General features: G+C 35.8%; 1 protein-coding gene and 1 long non-coding RNA gene across 3 annotated transcripts; one reads left to right on the plus strand and one right to left on the minus strand.

Moving 5' to 3' along the window:
- Positions 1-5,185: 5,185 nt before the first annotated feature.
- Positions 5,186-13,045, minus strand: LOC109150537 (lysine-specific histone demethylase 1 homolog 2). 2 transcript variants are annotated; one of them, XM_019298469.1, is made up of 3 exons: positions 12,808-13,045; positions 10,866-12,414; positions 5,186-6,261 (listed from the first exon to the last, which is right to left on the minus strand). In XM_019298469.1, the coding sequence occupies exons 2-3, from the start codon at positions 12,403-12,405 to the stop codon at positions 5,525-5,527; spliced, it is 2,277 nt and encodes a 758-aa protein (XP_019154014.1). In that variant the 5' UTR covers positions 12,406-12,414; positions 12,808-13,045; the 3' UTR covers positions 5,186-5,524. The 2 variants fall into 2 exon arrangements, with proteins under 2 accessions (XP_019154014.1, XP_019154013.1); XM_019298468.1 differs by having other exon boundaries at positions 10,866-12,641.
- Positions 13,046-13,100: 55 nt separating this feature from the next.
- On the plus strand, positions 13,101-14,929 carry LOC109150543. The gene is made up of 3 exons (XR_002049174.1): positions 13,101-13,222; positions 13,323-13,439; positions 14,572-14,929. It is a non-coding gene; the product is annotated as an uncharacterized LOC109150543 (long non-coding RNA).
- Positions 14,930-16,207: the final 1,278 nt, after the last annotated feature.

Here is a 16,207-nt window from a genome sequence, read left to right on the forward strand (position 1 = left end):
ATAGGATTATCCTCCTCCCTTAACGTAGCATCAGTATTAAGTTTGAGCCTCCCATGCACTGGTCTTACCCAAGAAGTCACGGCATGTGTGTCTATGTGGCCAGCACCAACTGGTAGTTTTTCATTAGCATATCTCCAACATTCCAGAAACGCCATAGTCCTACGCACCATAGTAGATAAATCAAAACCAGTACCCTTCCACACACTCTCATTCCTACTGCACCACACACCCCAACAAGCCATCACAAAACTAGGCTTAGCAATTAAATCTAATGTGCCCAAAGCCCAAAAGAACCAGTCACCTAGATGATTACCATCAAAGCTGCACACATGCGGCATCCCCAACATGTTCCAAAACCGAACTGCCTCCCCACACTGAACAAAAAGATGCATGGCCGACTCCTGTACCTGCCTGCACATATGGCAATCCACCAAGCATGCAACATTCTTAGTTAACAAAATATCACGTGTGGGAAGATAGAGGAACGCTAACTGCCAACAAAAATTCTTCACCTTAGGCGGGACCTGCAGGTTCCAAATACTTGCCCATGAGCGGTCACTTGCAGCCAACCTTGTAAGCTGCTTATAACATGATTTGGCCGAATACGCATCCTTCTGCTCCCATTGCCAAAACCACTGATCATGAGGCCTCCGGATACTGACAGGAATATTCAAAATTATATTAGCATCATGGGCATTAAAAATATCCTTTACACAATCCACATCCCAACCTTTACCATGCAAATCTATCAGGGAGGCCACCGATGCCTCATAAACTGTCTGATGCAACTCCGTTTCCACAAACGGATTACCATCCACTGGTAGCCAAGGATCCCTGCCAATAATAGTTTCTTTGCCATCGCCTATGACCCTTCTACAGTCCTCCTTCAAACAGCCTTTTACCTCCAGCATACCCCGCCAAATGTAGGATGGGTTGCTACCCTCCCTGGCATAAAAAAAGTCACAGTCAGGGTAATACCGAGCTTTAAACACACGGGCCACTAGGCTTGTGGGATTGGAAACTAACCTCCACGCCTGCTTTCCTAGTAAAGCCTTATTCATCTCATGTAGACGACGAAAGCCCATTCCACCACATGTTTTAGGCCTTGACAGACCCTCCCATGAACGCCATATGATCCCACGGCCATTTCCCACACTGCCAGTCCACCAGTATTGATTCAAAATTACCTCTACTTCCCGACATAGGCCCAAGGGGAGCAAAAACACCATCATAGCATATGCTGGCATTGCCTGCAGAATATTCTTCAATAGTACATCTCTCCCAGCTCTAGACAAGAACTTGGCATTCCAAGAACGGACCCTGGTGAGTATACGATCCTTCAGGAACCCCAGAATAACCTTCTTCCTCCTCCTCACTAGGGATGGCAAACCCAAGTACTTCCCACTCGTTTCACCCTCATCCACTCCCAGTATATCAACAATCTCATTTCTTCTATTCTGTGGGACATTTACACTAAAACATGCAGCAGATTTATCATAATTTATATGCTGACCAGAAGCCCTGACATAAGTGTCAAGCACATACCTCATTTGAATGCTTTCCTCCTCATTAGCCCGTAAAAAGAGGAAGGAGTCATCTGCAAAAAGGAGATGAGAGATGGAAGGTGCTCCCCTAACCACCGAAACCCCATGCAAACGGCCCGCAGACATGCTTCTCTCAATCATAGCACTCAACCCCTCAGCCACAAATAGGAACAAATATGGAGCAAAATCTTAAATCTTCAAATAAATTATCCAACCTAATAGAAGTGCGAGAAGATTAGTCATTGTGTTTGACGGTGAAAATCTTAAGTTGCACAAAAAAAAAAAAAAAAAAAAAAAAAAAAAAAACTTACTAGTCCAACCCTAGTTTTCATGCATGCACAAGTGATATAATTGACACCTTCCATCATCTTAAACTTTTTTCTCAATTATATTTTTAACAAAATTTAAATTCGTATACTGTCAACTTCTGTCGTGGCATCAAGTTAACCGAGAATTACATTCACAGTTCAACTATTATCGTGTCCGTGATGAGGCAAATTATGCCCTGGAAACGTGTTCACCGTGCATGGTGAACACAAGACCAAATGACGTCGTTTTAGGCAAAAAAAAATAAAAAAATTCGCGGATGTGGAGTTAACGGCGCGCGTTGATCAAATTATGAATTTTCTTTCATAAAATTCATAATCTCATAACAGAAAATTCATAATCGCATAACAGAAAATTCATAATCTCAAAACAGAAAATTCATAATCTCATAACTGAAAATTCATAATCTTATGGTTCCAAAGTGAATGTGTAGGCATGGTTCCAAAGTGAATGTGCAGGCATGGATTTTCATAATTTATGAATGTCCGTGATTTTGGACGGGAATGTGTAGGCATGATTCCAAAGTGAATGTGCAGGCATGAATTCATAATTTATGAATGTCCGAAATCATTGTTCACCTCAAATTAAAGTGAAACCGCAAAAAATTCATAATCGCATAACAGAAAATTCATAATCGCATAACAGAAAATTCATAATCTCATAACTGAAAATTCATAATCTTATAACAGAAAATTCATAATCTCATGGTTCCAAAGTGAATGTGTAGGCATGTTTCCAAAGTGAATGTGCAGGCATGGATTCATAATTTATGAATGTCCGTGATTTCGGACGGGAATGTGTAGGCATGGTTCCAAAGTGAATGTGCAGGCATGAATTCATAATTTATGAATGTCCGAAATCATTGTTCACCTCAAATTAAAGTGAAACCGCAAAATGTGAAAATGAAGAAGAAAAGTAACGCAATTAATTAAGAAAAAAAAAAAAAGATAACGGTGTACTAACACCGTTGGAACTGTGTTCACCATGAATGGTGAACACGGTTCCATGGCATAACGCTCCCCGTGATGAGGGATTGGCTCAAGATATAGTATGAAAAATACAATGAGTTTAAATTAATTAAAATGTTCAGGAAGAACAAAAATAAAACATTTTAAAATTAAATATGGTACTTTTTAATTGAATCATGTTACACACTCCTAATTTTACTACTGACAGCCCATCGCTCCTGGTTGTCACACCCCCGCCCCAACAAGAAATTGGCAAACTATAATATTATACTATGGACCATGATTTATATTGCAATATTGACCATGAATAAATGTTTATTTCTAATATATTGAAGGTATATTGATATACTATTTGTGGATATTTTGTAGTATATCAAATAATGAACATTCAGTACTCAAATAATGTCTAAAAATACACATTTAGTGTAATAAAAATATACTTTTATTTTCCAAAAAAAAAAATGTACTTTCAATATATTCTTATATCAGTAGTCCACAAGATATATTAAAAATTAGAGTTAATTTAAAAAATAGTCTATTGACTATTGACATTTATCAATTTTTATCATTAACTTTTAATTTAACCATAAGTGGTCTCTTAATTATTGATTTTGTTTTAAATTTGGTTCTCCAGTTAAAGATCAATTTAGTAATCGTTAAATTTAAAAGTATGAATGTAAAAATTTTGCGTGTTACCAAAATGGACAAATTGAAGAATAAGTTGATGCGGGCATAAACTAATTTCGACCAGACTACTAATAAGTCTCTACCCTCAATTTGAGGCGATCATATCTTTTGTTCCAACATCCTTAAATATGAAAATTTGAAGAGGCGATTCTGCTAGCTATTTTTTACATGATTATACTTAAATTCAATGCCTATTAAAGGATATTTAACTGAATGATCAAATTTGGAACAAAATCAATAGTGAATGAACCGATTATGATCAAATAAAAGTCAAGGATAATGGTAAATGTCAAAAGTCAATGGATCATTCTTAGAATTAACTCGTAAAATATTATATTTTCACTAATATTTTTCAAGAAACAAGTAATATTTTCATGGGGCCATATATGGGGGACCTATTTTATTGGCAAGGTCTTGGTCCAACGAAAGTGAAGAAGCGGTATTGTTGGGCTTAAAGGAGGGAAGAAGGTAAGTGAGCAAAATATCAAGGGAATGCAATAAATCAAGTTCAAACCTGCAACTTATGGGATAACAATACAAGCACTTACCGGCCAAGTTACTTAGTCCTTGTGTGTAAAAGCGTGGCAACCTATATTTATTCAATCGAAGGGCGCTGACAGCAAAGTAGTGTGGGTGAAGATAAGACACACGGATGGTGTAGATGGAAGGCAAACCAATGTCATACACTACTCAAGCATTAAAGAGGAGTCTTTACACTATAAATAGGCATTCATGTCTCTCCTTTAGACATCACTTGTCTAAGTTGTCTAGCCCTTACAATAGCTTATTATTAATAGCTTTATAATATTTATTATTTATTTATTTTTTGGACTATTATTTTGAGAATTATACGCACTATTTTGGGTCTAGCACCCAAGTACTAAAATTACTTTTTTCCTACTTACATTTTATGTAATGCGTATTGACCTAAAATAAGTATTATATTTTCAATAAAAAGTGTTACATATTTGAAATTTGTTGTACAGATTTTTGTATAACATAAGCTAAGGAGTCGCTTTCAAATGACCAAATCAGAATAATGCTGAGTATTAAAAATAATAAGAGATTAGATGCCTTATTGAATTCATTTATTTATTTAATTTTGTCAAATTACAAAATATATCCCTTTTTAGTATTTTTAGTATTTGACATTGATATTGTATAATCTCTTCATAAAAGTAATGCTCAATAGATCAAAAGTTGTACCAAAAATCACATATTTACTATTAACCTATTTACAAAGTGTTGAACTCTAAAAAAATTTCAAAACATCTACTCCGTAACTACAAAATATAATTTGCAGATAATAGTAGTTCCATTGAATTGAGTGCAACTTTTATGATTGGTACATGAACTGTGATCCAAATCCTTCCTTCACGGGCCATTTATAACAACTTCACAACTCTATACTATTTCTAACATTAATTATATATTTTACTCTAATTCTCATTTGCTGAACCATATTATCAAAATGTCCAAAGTTATCATACTATATTACTATACTAATACAATGGTTGTAGTTTGAGGTGTATATGATGAGTTACACCCTATTTCTGGGTATCATGACTGAAAAAATTTGACCAATCTGTAATTACAAAAAAAAAAAAAAAAAAAAAAAAAAAAAACATCCCTAAAAGCAAAAAAGAAAAGAAAAAAAGGTAAAGTACAAAAGGTTTCCTTGAATCAAAATAAGCACAGAACAGACCTACCAACATATTACACCAAACAGGAAGCCATTATGCACAAAATTCTTACATCACCAGCTGAAATCAATTGTGTCAGCAGGTGGTCTATAACCAAACAAAATATGTCATCTAAAATCCTTACAAATCTATGCTATTTGGTGTAACAGAATGGATCAATTACAATTGGTACACAGCAATACAGAGACTGATTATGGTGCAAACAAGGGCGGATAACGATCCAAGGCATGCCCAATTTTCACTGTCCTGTATAAAAATAACAAAAACTTGATATACCTGGCTGGATTTCTAATGCTTATACTGATGCTAAATGAAAATTAGTGCAGCCTGATTTTCTTGGTCTTCCAGGCTTGCGGTATCGACCTTTGCCTTTTCGAGCATTGGCAATGTTAGTAGCAATATTGCCGAAAGCTCCTAAACTGTCAGCTCCCAGTAGCTTCAACCCAAGGTTCTTGAACAAATACAACAATTTACAATCGTCTCCCCCGGCCACCAGTTGCACTTCATGTGCTTGCTCACGAGACAAAACTGAAAAAAGCTGCAAAGGTTGTTCAGATGGCTGTTGATGTATGTTCTCTACTTCGATAAATTCCTTAGAGCTATTTGAAAAAGTTACTTCCATGAGTCCCAAAGATTTTGGATCATCTGTCGAGGGGTCAAATACACATGAGAACTGCCCAAACGCTAGGTCAGGGTTCTTGAACAATTCGGTCAAAACTTCTTTGCTTTGCCCGGCATTCTTTGTTTTCCCCGGATTGTTTTGCAGCTCTTTCATAGCTTGGCGAATGTGCGAAGCTTCCCTTAGGCCACTCAGATAGGCACCGTGCATGGTGGCAGGATGTTGCCGAATAGTTGCTTCACCAGCAAAGAACAACCGCCCATCAACACTTTCTGCCAATGCATCATAGTCACTTCCAGATGATCGCACTCTAACATGTGAATATGAACCAAAAGAGAAGGGATCATTTCCCCATCTTGTGCAGATGGATTGCACGGGATCAGGTACGTTGATCCCCTTTGGACCATATATACCTACAAAAATAGCAGCGTAGATATATAAATATGTATTTTAGAAAGAAAATACTTTAAGAGAGGCGCAAATGGATTCCAGGGCTCTCCTTAAAGGATGAATACAAATTAAGAAAGGTAAAAGTACACAATGGGCTATTGAACATTCCATATCAAGCAAGCAATTTTATTCTACATAAGAACTATGTATTCCTGAAGAACTACATAAGGGCATTCAATTCCAAAAGAATTAGGGAATATTCTCAAAAAATCTACAATGTTGAGCAGTGTGATGATTGGGGTAAAGTACGCAAATAACATCAAATTAGGAAATTGGGCCTTTGCCCTAGACCCCTAGTTGAACAAGTAACTTGGACATGCTTACTATTTTGGGACTATGGCACCACACTAGAATGTGTTTGAGATTCCCATCTATTATTAAAAAGTGCCTCAACGTTTATGTTAAAATTTGTTGAATATAAAGAATCCTCTATAAGGTGCAAAGTCTTGCACGACATCTTTTCTTAACAATCATTAATGAGTTGCTTTCAACCCTCCTCCAATCACTGAAATTTCCTAACAAAGACATAAAACCATGATAACCCCCTCCCCCGTGTGTGCACTATCAAACTAAAGGTGATCCCTATTTTGTAGGTAAAATCCCCGACGGTCCTCATTCATCTTGCAAAGTACCCCCACTACAGCTACACCAAGTTGACACCTCATACTACCATCAACATTGACCTTATAAAGGTCAATGTCGGTTTCTTCCATCCCACAAATTGCTCATATTAATTGAAAGATGTGTTCCATTTCAAGTTTCAACTAAAAGTTTAAACTAATAGCGAGTCAACACATTTATTATAATAATGATAATAATATAATAATAATATTTATTATATTATTATTATTATTATTAGGCCCCTCATGTGTGCAGGCCGAATATTTTTATATGGACCAAACAACACGTGACCAACTTAAAGGATGTGTTTAATCTTAACTAAAAGTTTAAACTGATAGTGAGACTGTACATTTATTATTTTATATATATTATGCTCAACAATATTTAAGCCTTAACCTCCAATTACCCAAAACTGCCAGCATTTCCTTAGTTTTTCTAACATGGGCATGGATCAACAGGCCAAATAAAATTCACAGCATGCTGTGATTTATTTCTCTACTTCCAAGCAAACAAGCAACCAATTGCAAAAACAAGGTTCCATGGAATATCATAATCCACATAGGATATTTTCAGATTAATCTCTATCCAGGATATTTCATCTCTTGTTGAAAAAGTCAAAATTCAAATGACTCACACCAGGCAAACAGCACATCATTTTTGAATTTGGACAATCCCTTAATGCGTGAACAAAGGTTTCATCCTCCATGCAGAAGTGTGGGCAACTTGTGCCGACAACAATTCTTCTTCTAACAAGGAACATAATAGTTGGTAAGCTATAATTTAGCACCCTCTAAAGGAAAACTTTTGCTTGCTAAGTGCTAACGTGTGGGAGAATCGATATTTCACTAACATTAGCCTCTCGCTCCATGAATCCATCTAGCTCCATCAATATAATGATGAACTAATTGGAACGCTGTTTAACTAAAAGGGAGCCATGGCATGATGGTAGAGTAGTTGCCACGTCACCTCGCTCCATGAATCCATCTAGCTCCATCAATATAATGATGAACTAATTGGAACGCTGTTTAACTAAAAGGGAGCCATGGCATGATGGTAGAGTAGTTGCCACGTCACTTGAAGGTCAAGGGTTTGAGATATAGATACACTTAAAGTAAAAGGCAAAAGAAGGCTTTGTCTACCACAATGCACCTTTAAGGAAATAGGATGAACCGTAATAAAAATGGCACTTCAAATCCAAAAAAATAGGACATATTATTAAAAATTTCTTATTGGTGATTTGGTGTATTACCAAAAAAGAGAACTAGTAGCCTAAACACCCTTACTATATTCAACTATGATACCAAGTTGTATGATGTTGTAATTATTTCCACACATTATCAAATCCCTTAATGTTTAAGTTGAAGTTTGTTGAACATCAACGACTTCTCTATAAGTACCGACATTTAGACCTTTTTTTTTAAAACATTTATTTAGAAAGAAATGCAACTCATATAAGTATTAAGTGAACAAAATATTTCATGTAATAACTCCAAAATTATATTGATCTTTGATGAGACAATTGGAAAGTTGTTTAAATAAAGGGGAAGCTCATAGTAGCGGTAGAATAATAGACCTATCACTTGAAGGTCATGGATTTGAGTTGTAATCTTGTAGAGAAACACCTTATGGTAAAGGCAAAAGAAAGCTTTGCTAACTAGGCTACCCTTCAAAAGTTGTTTAATCCCCATAATAATACTTTAGATTTCATTCCTAATTTATGCCTCAATCATGGTGTTTTGGATTTACTCATCGATTGATAATTTGACTTCATTTTGCCCTTGATTTTTATGACACTTTCAGATTTTATGAAGATGCGGTTAAAAGGTAAATTATTATCTTGTCAACAATGAACTCCTACCAATGCTCAATTTTGCTTTAGCAACCAAATTCAAGCACAACACTCGACACTCAAATTACTTTTTAGCCCTAAGATTTTACGGAGATTAGATAGAATTGTTAATAGATGACTAAATCTAGATCTGTAATCAAAGTCAGGGACAAAATGTGATCAAATTATAGTCGATAACTAAACCGGGAATTAACTATAATACTTCATCTACAATCATTTCTAAGATGAAACGTTCGATTAGAAAATCTTCTTGTGCTCCATATGAGATTTTGGTAACAACTATAGTCAAATAAAATAATACATAAGAGTAAGATATTCCTCTCTCTCTCTCTCATATTTAATATTATCTTTAAATATCTTTCATAATTAATTCAATATCTAGTACATGATTTGTGTTATAAAGTACAATGTTTATGTACTTGAGGAAGAAAATGGAGGGAAAAAGAAAGAACAAGGTTAATTGTTTGGACTTACCTTTTATTATAAATTACAACAATGTGTAGCATCAAGTCTTATTAAAATGGCCTAAGAAGTAAGAACAATAAGTATTTAATTATTTAAAAACAATTTCAACTTATTTATGTGGGTAGAGTTTTAGGAAATTTTTTTGAAGAATCTCCCTAGGTTTAGTTTCTACCAAGTTTACATATACAAACAAATCTCCCTAGGTTTATCAATATCATCCCCTTATAAAGACTATTGAGGCTCTTGTTGACTCACCATCTTCTTCCCTTGCCCCGGATCCACAATCTTCACCACCATCAATTACCTATTAAGACACCCGATTACTTTCACAAGGGTATATATTCCACCCGCAATCTTCATTGTATATACTCTTTTCTAAGTTGCTATCATGTCTCCTCATCTTATTATGTCTTCATATCACATTTATCCTCAATGTCTATTCCTAAAACCACTCGAGAGGCTCTTTCAAATTCAAGGTGCAGCGGTGGTGATAGGCTATGATAATTGAGATGGAGGCCTTTCACTTGAATTAGTCCCCCTAGGTTTATAAATGCCGTCCCCTTATAAAGACTATTGAGGCTCTTGTAAACTCACCATCTTCTTCCCTTTCCTCGAATCCATAATCTTCATCGCCATCAAAGACTACTCCTATTGAGGCACCAATTGCTCTTCACAAAGGTATATTCCACTCGTAATCCTCATCTTATATACTCTTTTCTAAGCTACTATTCTGTCTCCTCACTTTATTTGTCTTTATATCACATTTATCCTTTGTGTCGTTTCTTAAAATCACCCAAGAGGCTCTTTCAAATCCAAAGTGGTGATAGGCTATGATGATTGAAATTGAGGCTTTTCACTTTAGTGGCATAAGTGGACCAAGTGTATAGAGGTTTACTACCATTTCATCAAGGAGAAAATCATATATGGATGTATTATGACAAGTTTTGTCAATTCTACTGATTGATCATCAAATATTCTTACTAAGTATCTTAGATGTCCTAGAATATGCTATATTTGTAACAATCTTAGTGCATATAATCTATATGCTCTTGTTTGAGGGGGAGTGTTGAATAAACCAAATAAACCCTAGGGTTGTAGAGATGGGCCTAGCCCAACTTGTGTCTTTTGTGTATAAATATAGGACTCGCTATACATATGTTTAAAAAGAAATACATAAAGATCTCTTCTCTTACAATATCATTCATAAGAAGTAAAAGATCTGGAGTATTTCTCATCACTTTTTGCATAGCTTTCTGGTTATTGTCTAGCTAATATGACTTTTCCAGAGGGGAAGAAGAAATAGAAACATTACTAAGGAGGAAATATTCCTTTGTATATTTAATCTTATAATGGTTGTAGAAGCTTTAACAATCTGAGTATGGGGAAGGGGATGATTCACTTTGCCCTCCCTACCTATATTATGTGGAATTACAAGTGGCAAAAAGGCATCACACATTCACAATACAGATAACGTTTGAAAAGCATACATTATTAACAATGGCCAAGTTATAGTTTACCCCAATTGAACAAACAAAAAGAAATTAAGAAAAATGGAAATCCAATGATTCTTACCAAACTTAAGAAATCGTTGTGTAACAATATAATCTGCTAATCAAAGATTTATAATAATACCTTTAAGAATACTCATAACATGATGGACCAAGGTTGATGGCTCTGTAGATTCAAAAAATTGTGCAGCATCACCAGCAACAAGAGCAACAAGTACTGGACCTCCAGAAACAGTATGGTAGCTGTAAAATAAAAAGAATTCTCCACGCCTATGGCTATACTGGTTGAGACGGCCAAATGTATCCAGATCTTCTCCCCAAAAAACAAAAGGGAATACCATTGCAACCTTGTTCAACAATCCAAATCCCAGTCTTTCTATTGCTGCAAGCTTCTTATCAGGTAGCTCTGGTTCAAATCTTATTGATTTTCTCTTTAAAACCCCAAGAGGAACAGTACAAAGTATCATGTCTGCTTGAAAAACTTGACCACCAGCAGCTATGACTTCAACTCCATTTCCGTACCTTATTGTCTGAACAGTTTTACCATAAAAAATTGGAACTCCTTTGCATAATGCTTTGATTAGTCTCCAATTTCCACCAGCAAGCAAGCAATGGTCTCCACCCATTTCATAAGGATCATCTTGATCCCAGTGAGAAGCTGAAAGGTTTGAAAGGCATCCAGCATTTGCATATTCCAAGTTTGCAAAATGCCAGTCAAGAAGTTGTCTCTCCTCTGCAGTTCTAGCCACAGCATATAGTTGTCTAAGTGTTTCCAGGACTGAACCTAGAGAAATATCATTAGCAAATCCTCCCATTATTTTTCTCAACTCTGTGACTTTGTCAAGCAGCTTGTTAAAAATAAGTTCAACTTTAGAATCAACAGTCTCGTCGACAGGTGCTCCATCAGGCTGGTACAAAGGGCACCTATCTCTAACTTTGTGAAGAGGAATGGAAAGTTGTCTTGCCAAAACCCCCAGAGGATTGGCATCTATACCAGTTATTACACTGCCACCAAGATCAACTGCAGCATAGTTACCATTTTGCCCCATTTTCTGTGTATAAACTCTGCCCCCAGGTCGGCTCCGACCTTCAAGGACCACCACCTTGAAACCAAATGACATCAGCTGCCTTGCTGCTGCTAATCCAGCAAGTCCAGCACCAACAATAATGACAGACCCTTCCGTGGCCTCCTCAGGAATCTGAGACACTATAGAAGGAGAAACCCCAAAGTTTATATATCCATGGTACAAAAGGAAGTCATATGCAGCAGACATTATATGCTCATACTCATTGCTCACAGTTTCCCTTATCTGCCCTTTGGAAATCCATGTCCGAACATTATGCCTCCACCTAGTAAGTATGTGGTTCCTCACAACAATATAATCATTTTGCTCTTTGCCATCCAATTCTGTTACAACCCCAGCTTTAATTTCCTCCTCAAGCAAAGCATCAATGGGGAAGCCCAAAGAAAGTGCTATCATGGCCTCTTTTTCAGTCTCTCTCTCCAATTGCTCCCTTGTTCTAATCCTCTTCTTCTTGGAACTACCCAAATGCCCCTCTATCAGTTCATCCATCAAATTCTCACTGTAATTCTTTGTATTCACGTTCCTTCTCATTGACCTCCTTGAAACCTTTCCATCTGAAACTGAAACCGGGGTCTCCATTCTTCACACTTGTTAATTCAAATTCAGGACCCGAAAAAGCTACTTCCAAATTCTATTCAGACTTAACAAAATTCAAAATCTATATCTTCTTCAAAAACGTTATAACCAAATGAAACCCAAAAGAACCAAATAAATCTTCGCTTCTCTTAACCGTTTCCAATGTACACCACTACTAAGCACCCAAGTCTTCGGCAGAAAAGTCCAAACCCAAGTTTAATTTCACGGAATTTATCAACCTGGGCTCAAAAAGGGTTTATTTCAGTAACGATAAAACATGAAACGTACAAATTGAAGTGATTTTCCAGTAAGTTTTCGATAATTCAACTCTATACAGAGATCAAAACGGGGCAAAATTTTAACTCGAACAAGGTTTCGAAAGAACTTGAGAAGTGGGTTACGTACCGTTGGGTTTAAACTCGGTGCCGGACTTGGATTTTGGAGAAACTGTTGTGGCTTTTAGGGCTTTATTTTTCTGGATTGATGATCACTCCAAAGCGGCTTGTCGGTACGGCACGGTGAGTTAACTCGGCGAATTAGAAACCATTTTATTGGAGGGAATTATCATTTCATTACGAAAGTGGTTTTAGTGGGAACTGAACCGATTCAATGTATCGATTCAAATTTGGAACTTATCCTCGCTCTCGGGGCGGCTCTTTTCGGGTCGGGTCGATAAATTTAATCCGCCCAATTTAACTAGGGTTTTACCTGCCTCCCCATACATAAACCCTTACCCTCTTCTAGACGTCTCTCCACAACCTTACACAGCACACTCTGGCGATCGACAGAGAGAAAGACATCATGGTTGGTAGTTTACACAGTACGTACTCCGATTTAGCAGAAATTGAGTAAAATTTATATATTTGGTTGATGAAATTAGGGTTTTGAATTATGGTGTTTTGCAGCTCCATGAGTATCAGGTTTGTGGGCAGAGATCTGCCGTCTGAGAACGATGAACACCCTAAGGTGAGTAAGGTCTGCCGTCTGCAAATGAAGCGAAGCTCTAGGTTATCAATAACGTCTGCCGCCAAGTTTTGGTAATTCAAATTCTATCTCTGCATATGTGTTTTATGTATAAGTTTGTATCTTACCATATAATCATTGTAAAATAGTTAGCCTATCAACTAATTTTGACTTGTTTGTCAATTATTAGTTGTTTGACTTAGTTAAATAATCAGTGTTTGATTAATTAGCTTTTTATAACAGTTTATTGATTCAAAATGCTAAAATTCAAAAAGTTGTTCAAACCAACTTTTTCAATTAGTTTTTTGAGAAATTCATTTTGCATATAATCACCTATCAGCTGACAACTAATTTACTAAACATCTTTCTACAATCGGTTAATACTACCAACTAATGAAATTCATTAACCCAATCAGCTAAGAGCTCAGCCAATAGCTATTTACCAAACACCCCAATTGTCTGTACTATACTGTCATTGAAACTTTTGATCTAAAATTCTAGATGCATGTTGAACCTCTTATTTAAGGGCACATTCGATCCTTTAGGGTTTGTAACTCCACCATTCAGACTACTTTAAAACCTTGATAGATATTACAATATAATTGTCCTCGACAAACACCCATCATAAGCCAGTTTGCACTCTTCACCTTGATGATATCATTTTCACTAATATCAAGTTCTCAACCCTTTGTAGTATCGAGTCGAACAAGACAAATTGTTTCCTCTTGTGCATCATCTTCCCATACACTTTATATGACCTTTACCCACTCATAGCATAGAGTATAACAAATTCGGCCTTTTTTTTTTTTTTTTTTTTTGTCAAAGTTGTCCCTTTAAACCATAGTCACACTTGGTATTGATAAAACTCACCTCTTTCTCACTCAAATGTTTACACAATTTAAAAGATGGTAATATTTTACCTACACTATCTCAATGTCTCTAAAAAGACAAATTGTGTATACATTTTGAAATCTATAAGATTGAGAATATGAATATTACATTTGGAACTCAATTAAGAATCTTAATCTAAACTTATAAGTGTAAATACAAGAAGCTTTTGAAGGATACAAAAAACATAACTTCAAGTATTGAAAAAGAAAATCTTTGTTAGATGAGTAAAGATGAAGATCATTGTTTCTTTTTAAAAAGTGTTAAAAATGAAGCTTGAAAGGTTTGAGAATGGCATTATTATATATATATATACAGGTTCTGGACTTCTGGTGAAAATCATGCTTATATAGAGTTCAATGGTCCAATAACGGCTAGTACAGTTTTTCAAAGCAAAGGAAATAAAATTGGATGACAAATTCAGTAGTCACGTTGATCATATCAATACTTTCCATCCAAATCAACAGTTTCGTTGGAAAATCCAATCTTCTACCTAGAGTCACAGGTTTGCATGATGAGATATAAAACCTCATTGCTATTGCATAACTTGCTTAGACTATCCCGTTGAATGGCATAAGACAGTTTAGCATTTTGTTTACTAGGAACCATGCATTCTCCTTCGAGCTCTCATTAGTTGTAGATTGTGATAATGAGTGTGGTTTGTTTTGAATTTTAATCTCTTATGGTTGTTTTTAATCTCTTAGTTGTAGATTGTGATAATGAGTGTGGAGAAATCTAATAATGATCACCTTGGCATATTATTGTTCATTAAGTCTTGGCTTCCTAGTGACATTCATGGTACGATTGATCACATTGTCAAAGTCCAAGACTACATTAAAGTCATTAATGATTAATTCGCCAGTTCAAACAAAGCTTTGACAAACACTTTGATTATGCAATTTTCACCGGCAAAGGTGTGCGCCAACATATCATGCAGTTAAGGGACATTTCGACTTGACTTCTTAAGTTGGGGATAACACTTCCAAATTCATTTGTCGTGCACTTTGCGCTAAACACTCTCTCTCAATAATATAACTCTTTTAAGGTTTCCTATAACACACACAAGGGAGTGTGTTATGCTAGCAACAACAAGGCTTGTTGAGAGAGTGTTTAGTGCAAAAGTAATAACGACTTATTATTATATGGAGCAAGGGACTGAAGGGAGTGTGCGTGCTATGCTACCTACAACAAGGCTTAATTGCAAATTTGGAAAGGGATCCCGTGCAACTAAGGGGAAAGGGAAACTAACCCCACAAGCTGTCAAGCTGACATCAAGAAGGCTAAAAAATGCTTCTTCGGTAAAAAGAAAGGGCACATGAAGAAAGACTATGCTAAGTTTAAAAGGTGGCCGGATGTCTGATCTCCTCCTTTGTTCGTTTTGAATTTAATATGTTAGATGTTAATACTAACACTTGGTGGATTGATTCTTGTTCAAATATCTACATTGCAAATTCTTTGCGTGATATGCAAGAAACGAGACAACCAATAACAAGTGAGCGGATCATCTTATTTCGGAACAATTGAAGCTGTAGAGACTTGCACTTTAGTTTTAGAAAGTCATTTTGTGTTGAAGTTGGAAAAGACAGTTTATGTACCTAGTTTTTCGTAAAATTTGGTTTCAGATTCAAGACTTATACTGTTCGGATTCTAATTTAAATTTTCAGACAAGTATTTTCAATTGTTTTATAATTCTACTTGTGTTAAATGGTACACTGTCTAACGGTTTGTGTCATCTTAATTTACAAAATAATGCAATATACAATTCCTTACATGTTCAAGCTGACACTAAATGATATAAGTGTTAATTCTTCAATGTTGTGGCATAAGAGATTATGACATATTTCTCTTGAATAAATTAAGAGATTAGTTAAGGATGTGATACTTTGAACTTTAGACGTTACTGGTTTCTTGACTTGTATTGGCTGCATTAAAATAAGCAGACTAACAAGTCAAA

This window comes from Ipomoea nil, unplaced genomic scaffold (assembly GCF_001879475.1).
Source record: "Ipomoea nil cultivar Tokyo-kokei standard unplaced genomic scaffold, Asagao_1.1 scaffold2279, whole genome shotgun sequence".
Taxonomy (NCBI): domain Eukaryota; kingdom Viridiplantae; phylum Streptophyta; class Magnoliopsida; order Solanales; family Convolvulaceae; genus Ipomoea; species Ipomoea nil.

Excerpts from the sequence above, each read along its gene's own strand:
- LOC109150537 (XM_019298469.1), bottom strand. The coding sequence starts at position 12,405 with ATGGAGACCCCGGTTTCAGTTTCAGATGGAAAGGTTTCAAGGAGGTCA. Across the intron at positions 6,262-10,865 it reads TGTTATGAGTATTCTTAAAG|GTATATATGGTCCAAAGGGG; the intron begins GTATTATTATAA and ends CTATTTTTGTAG.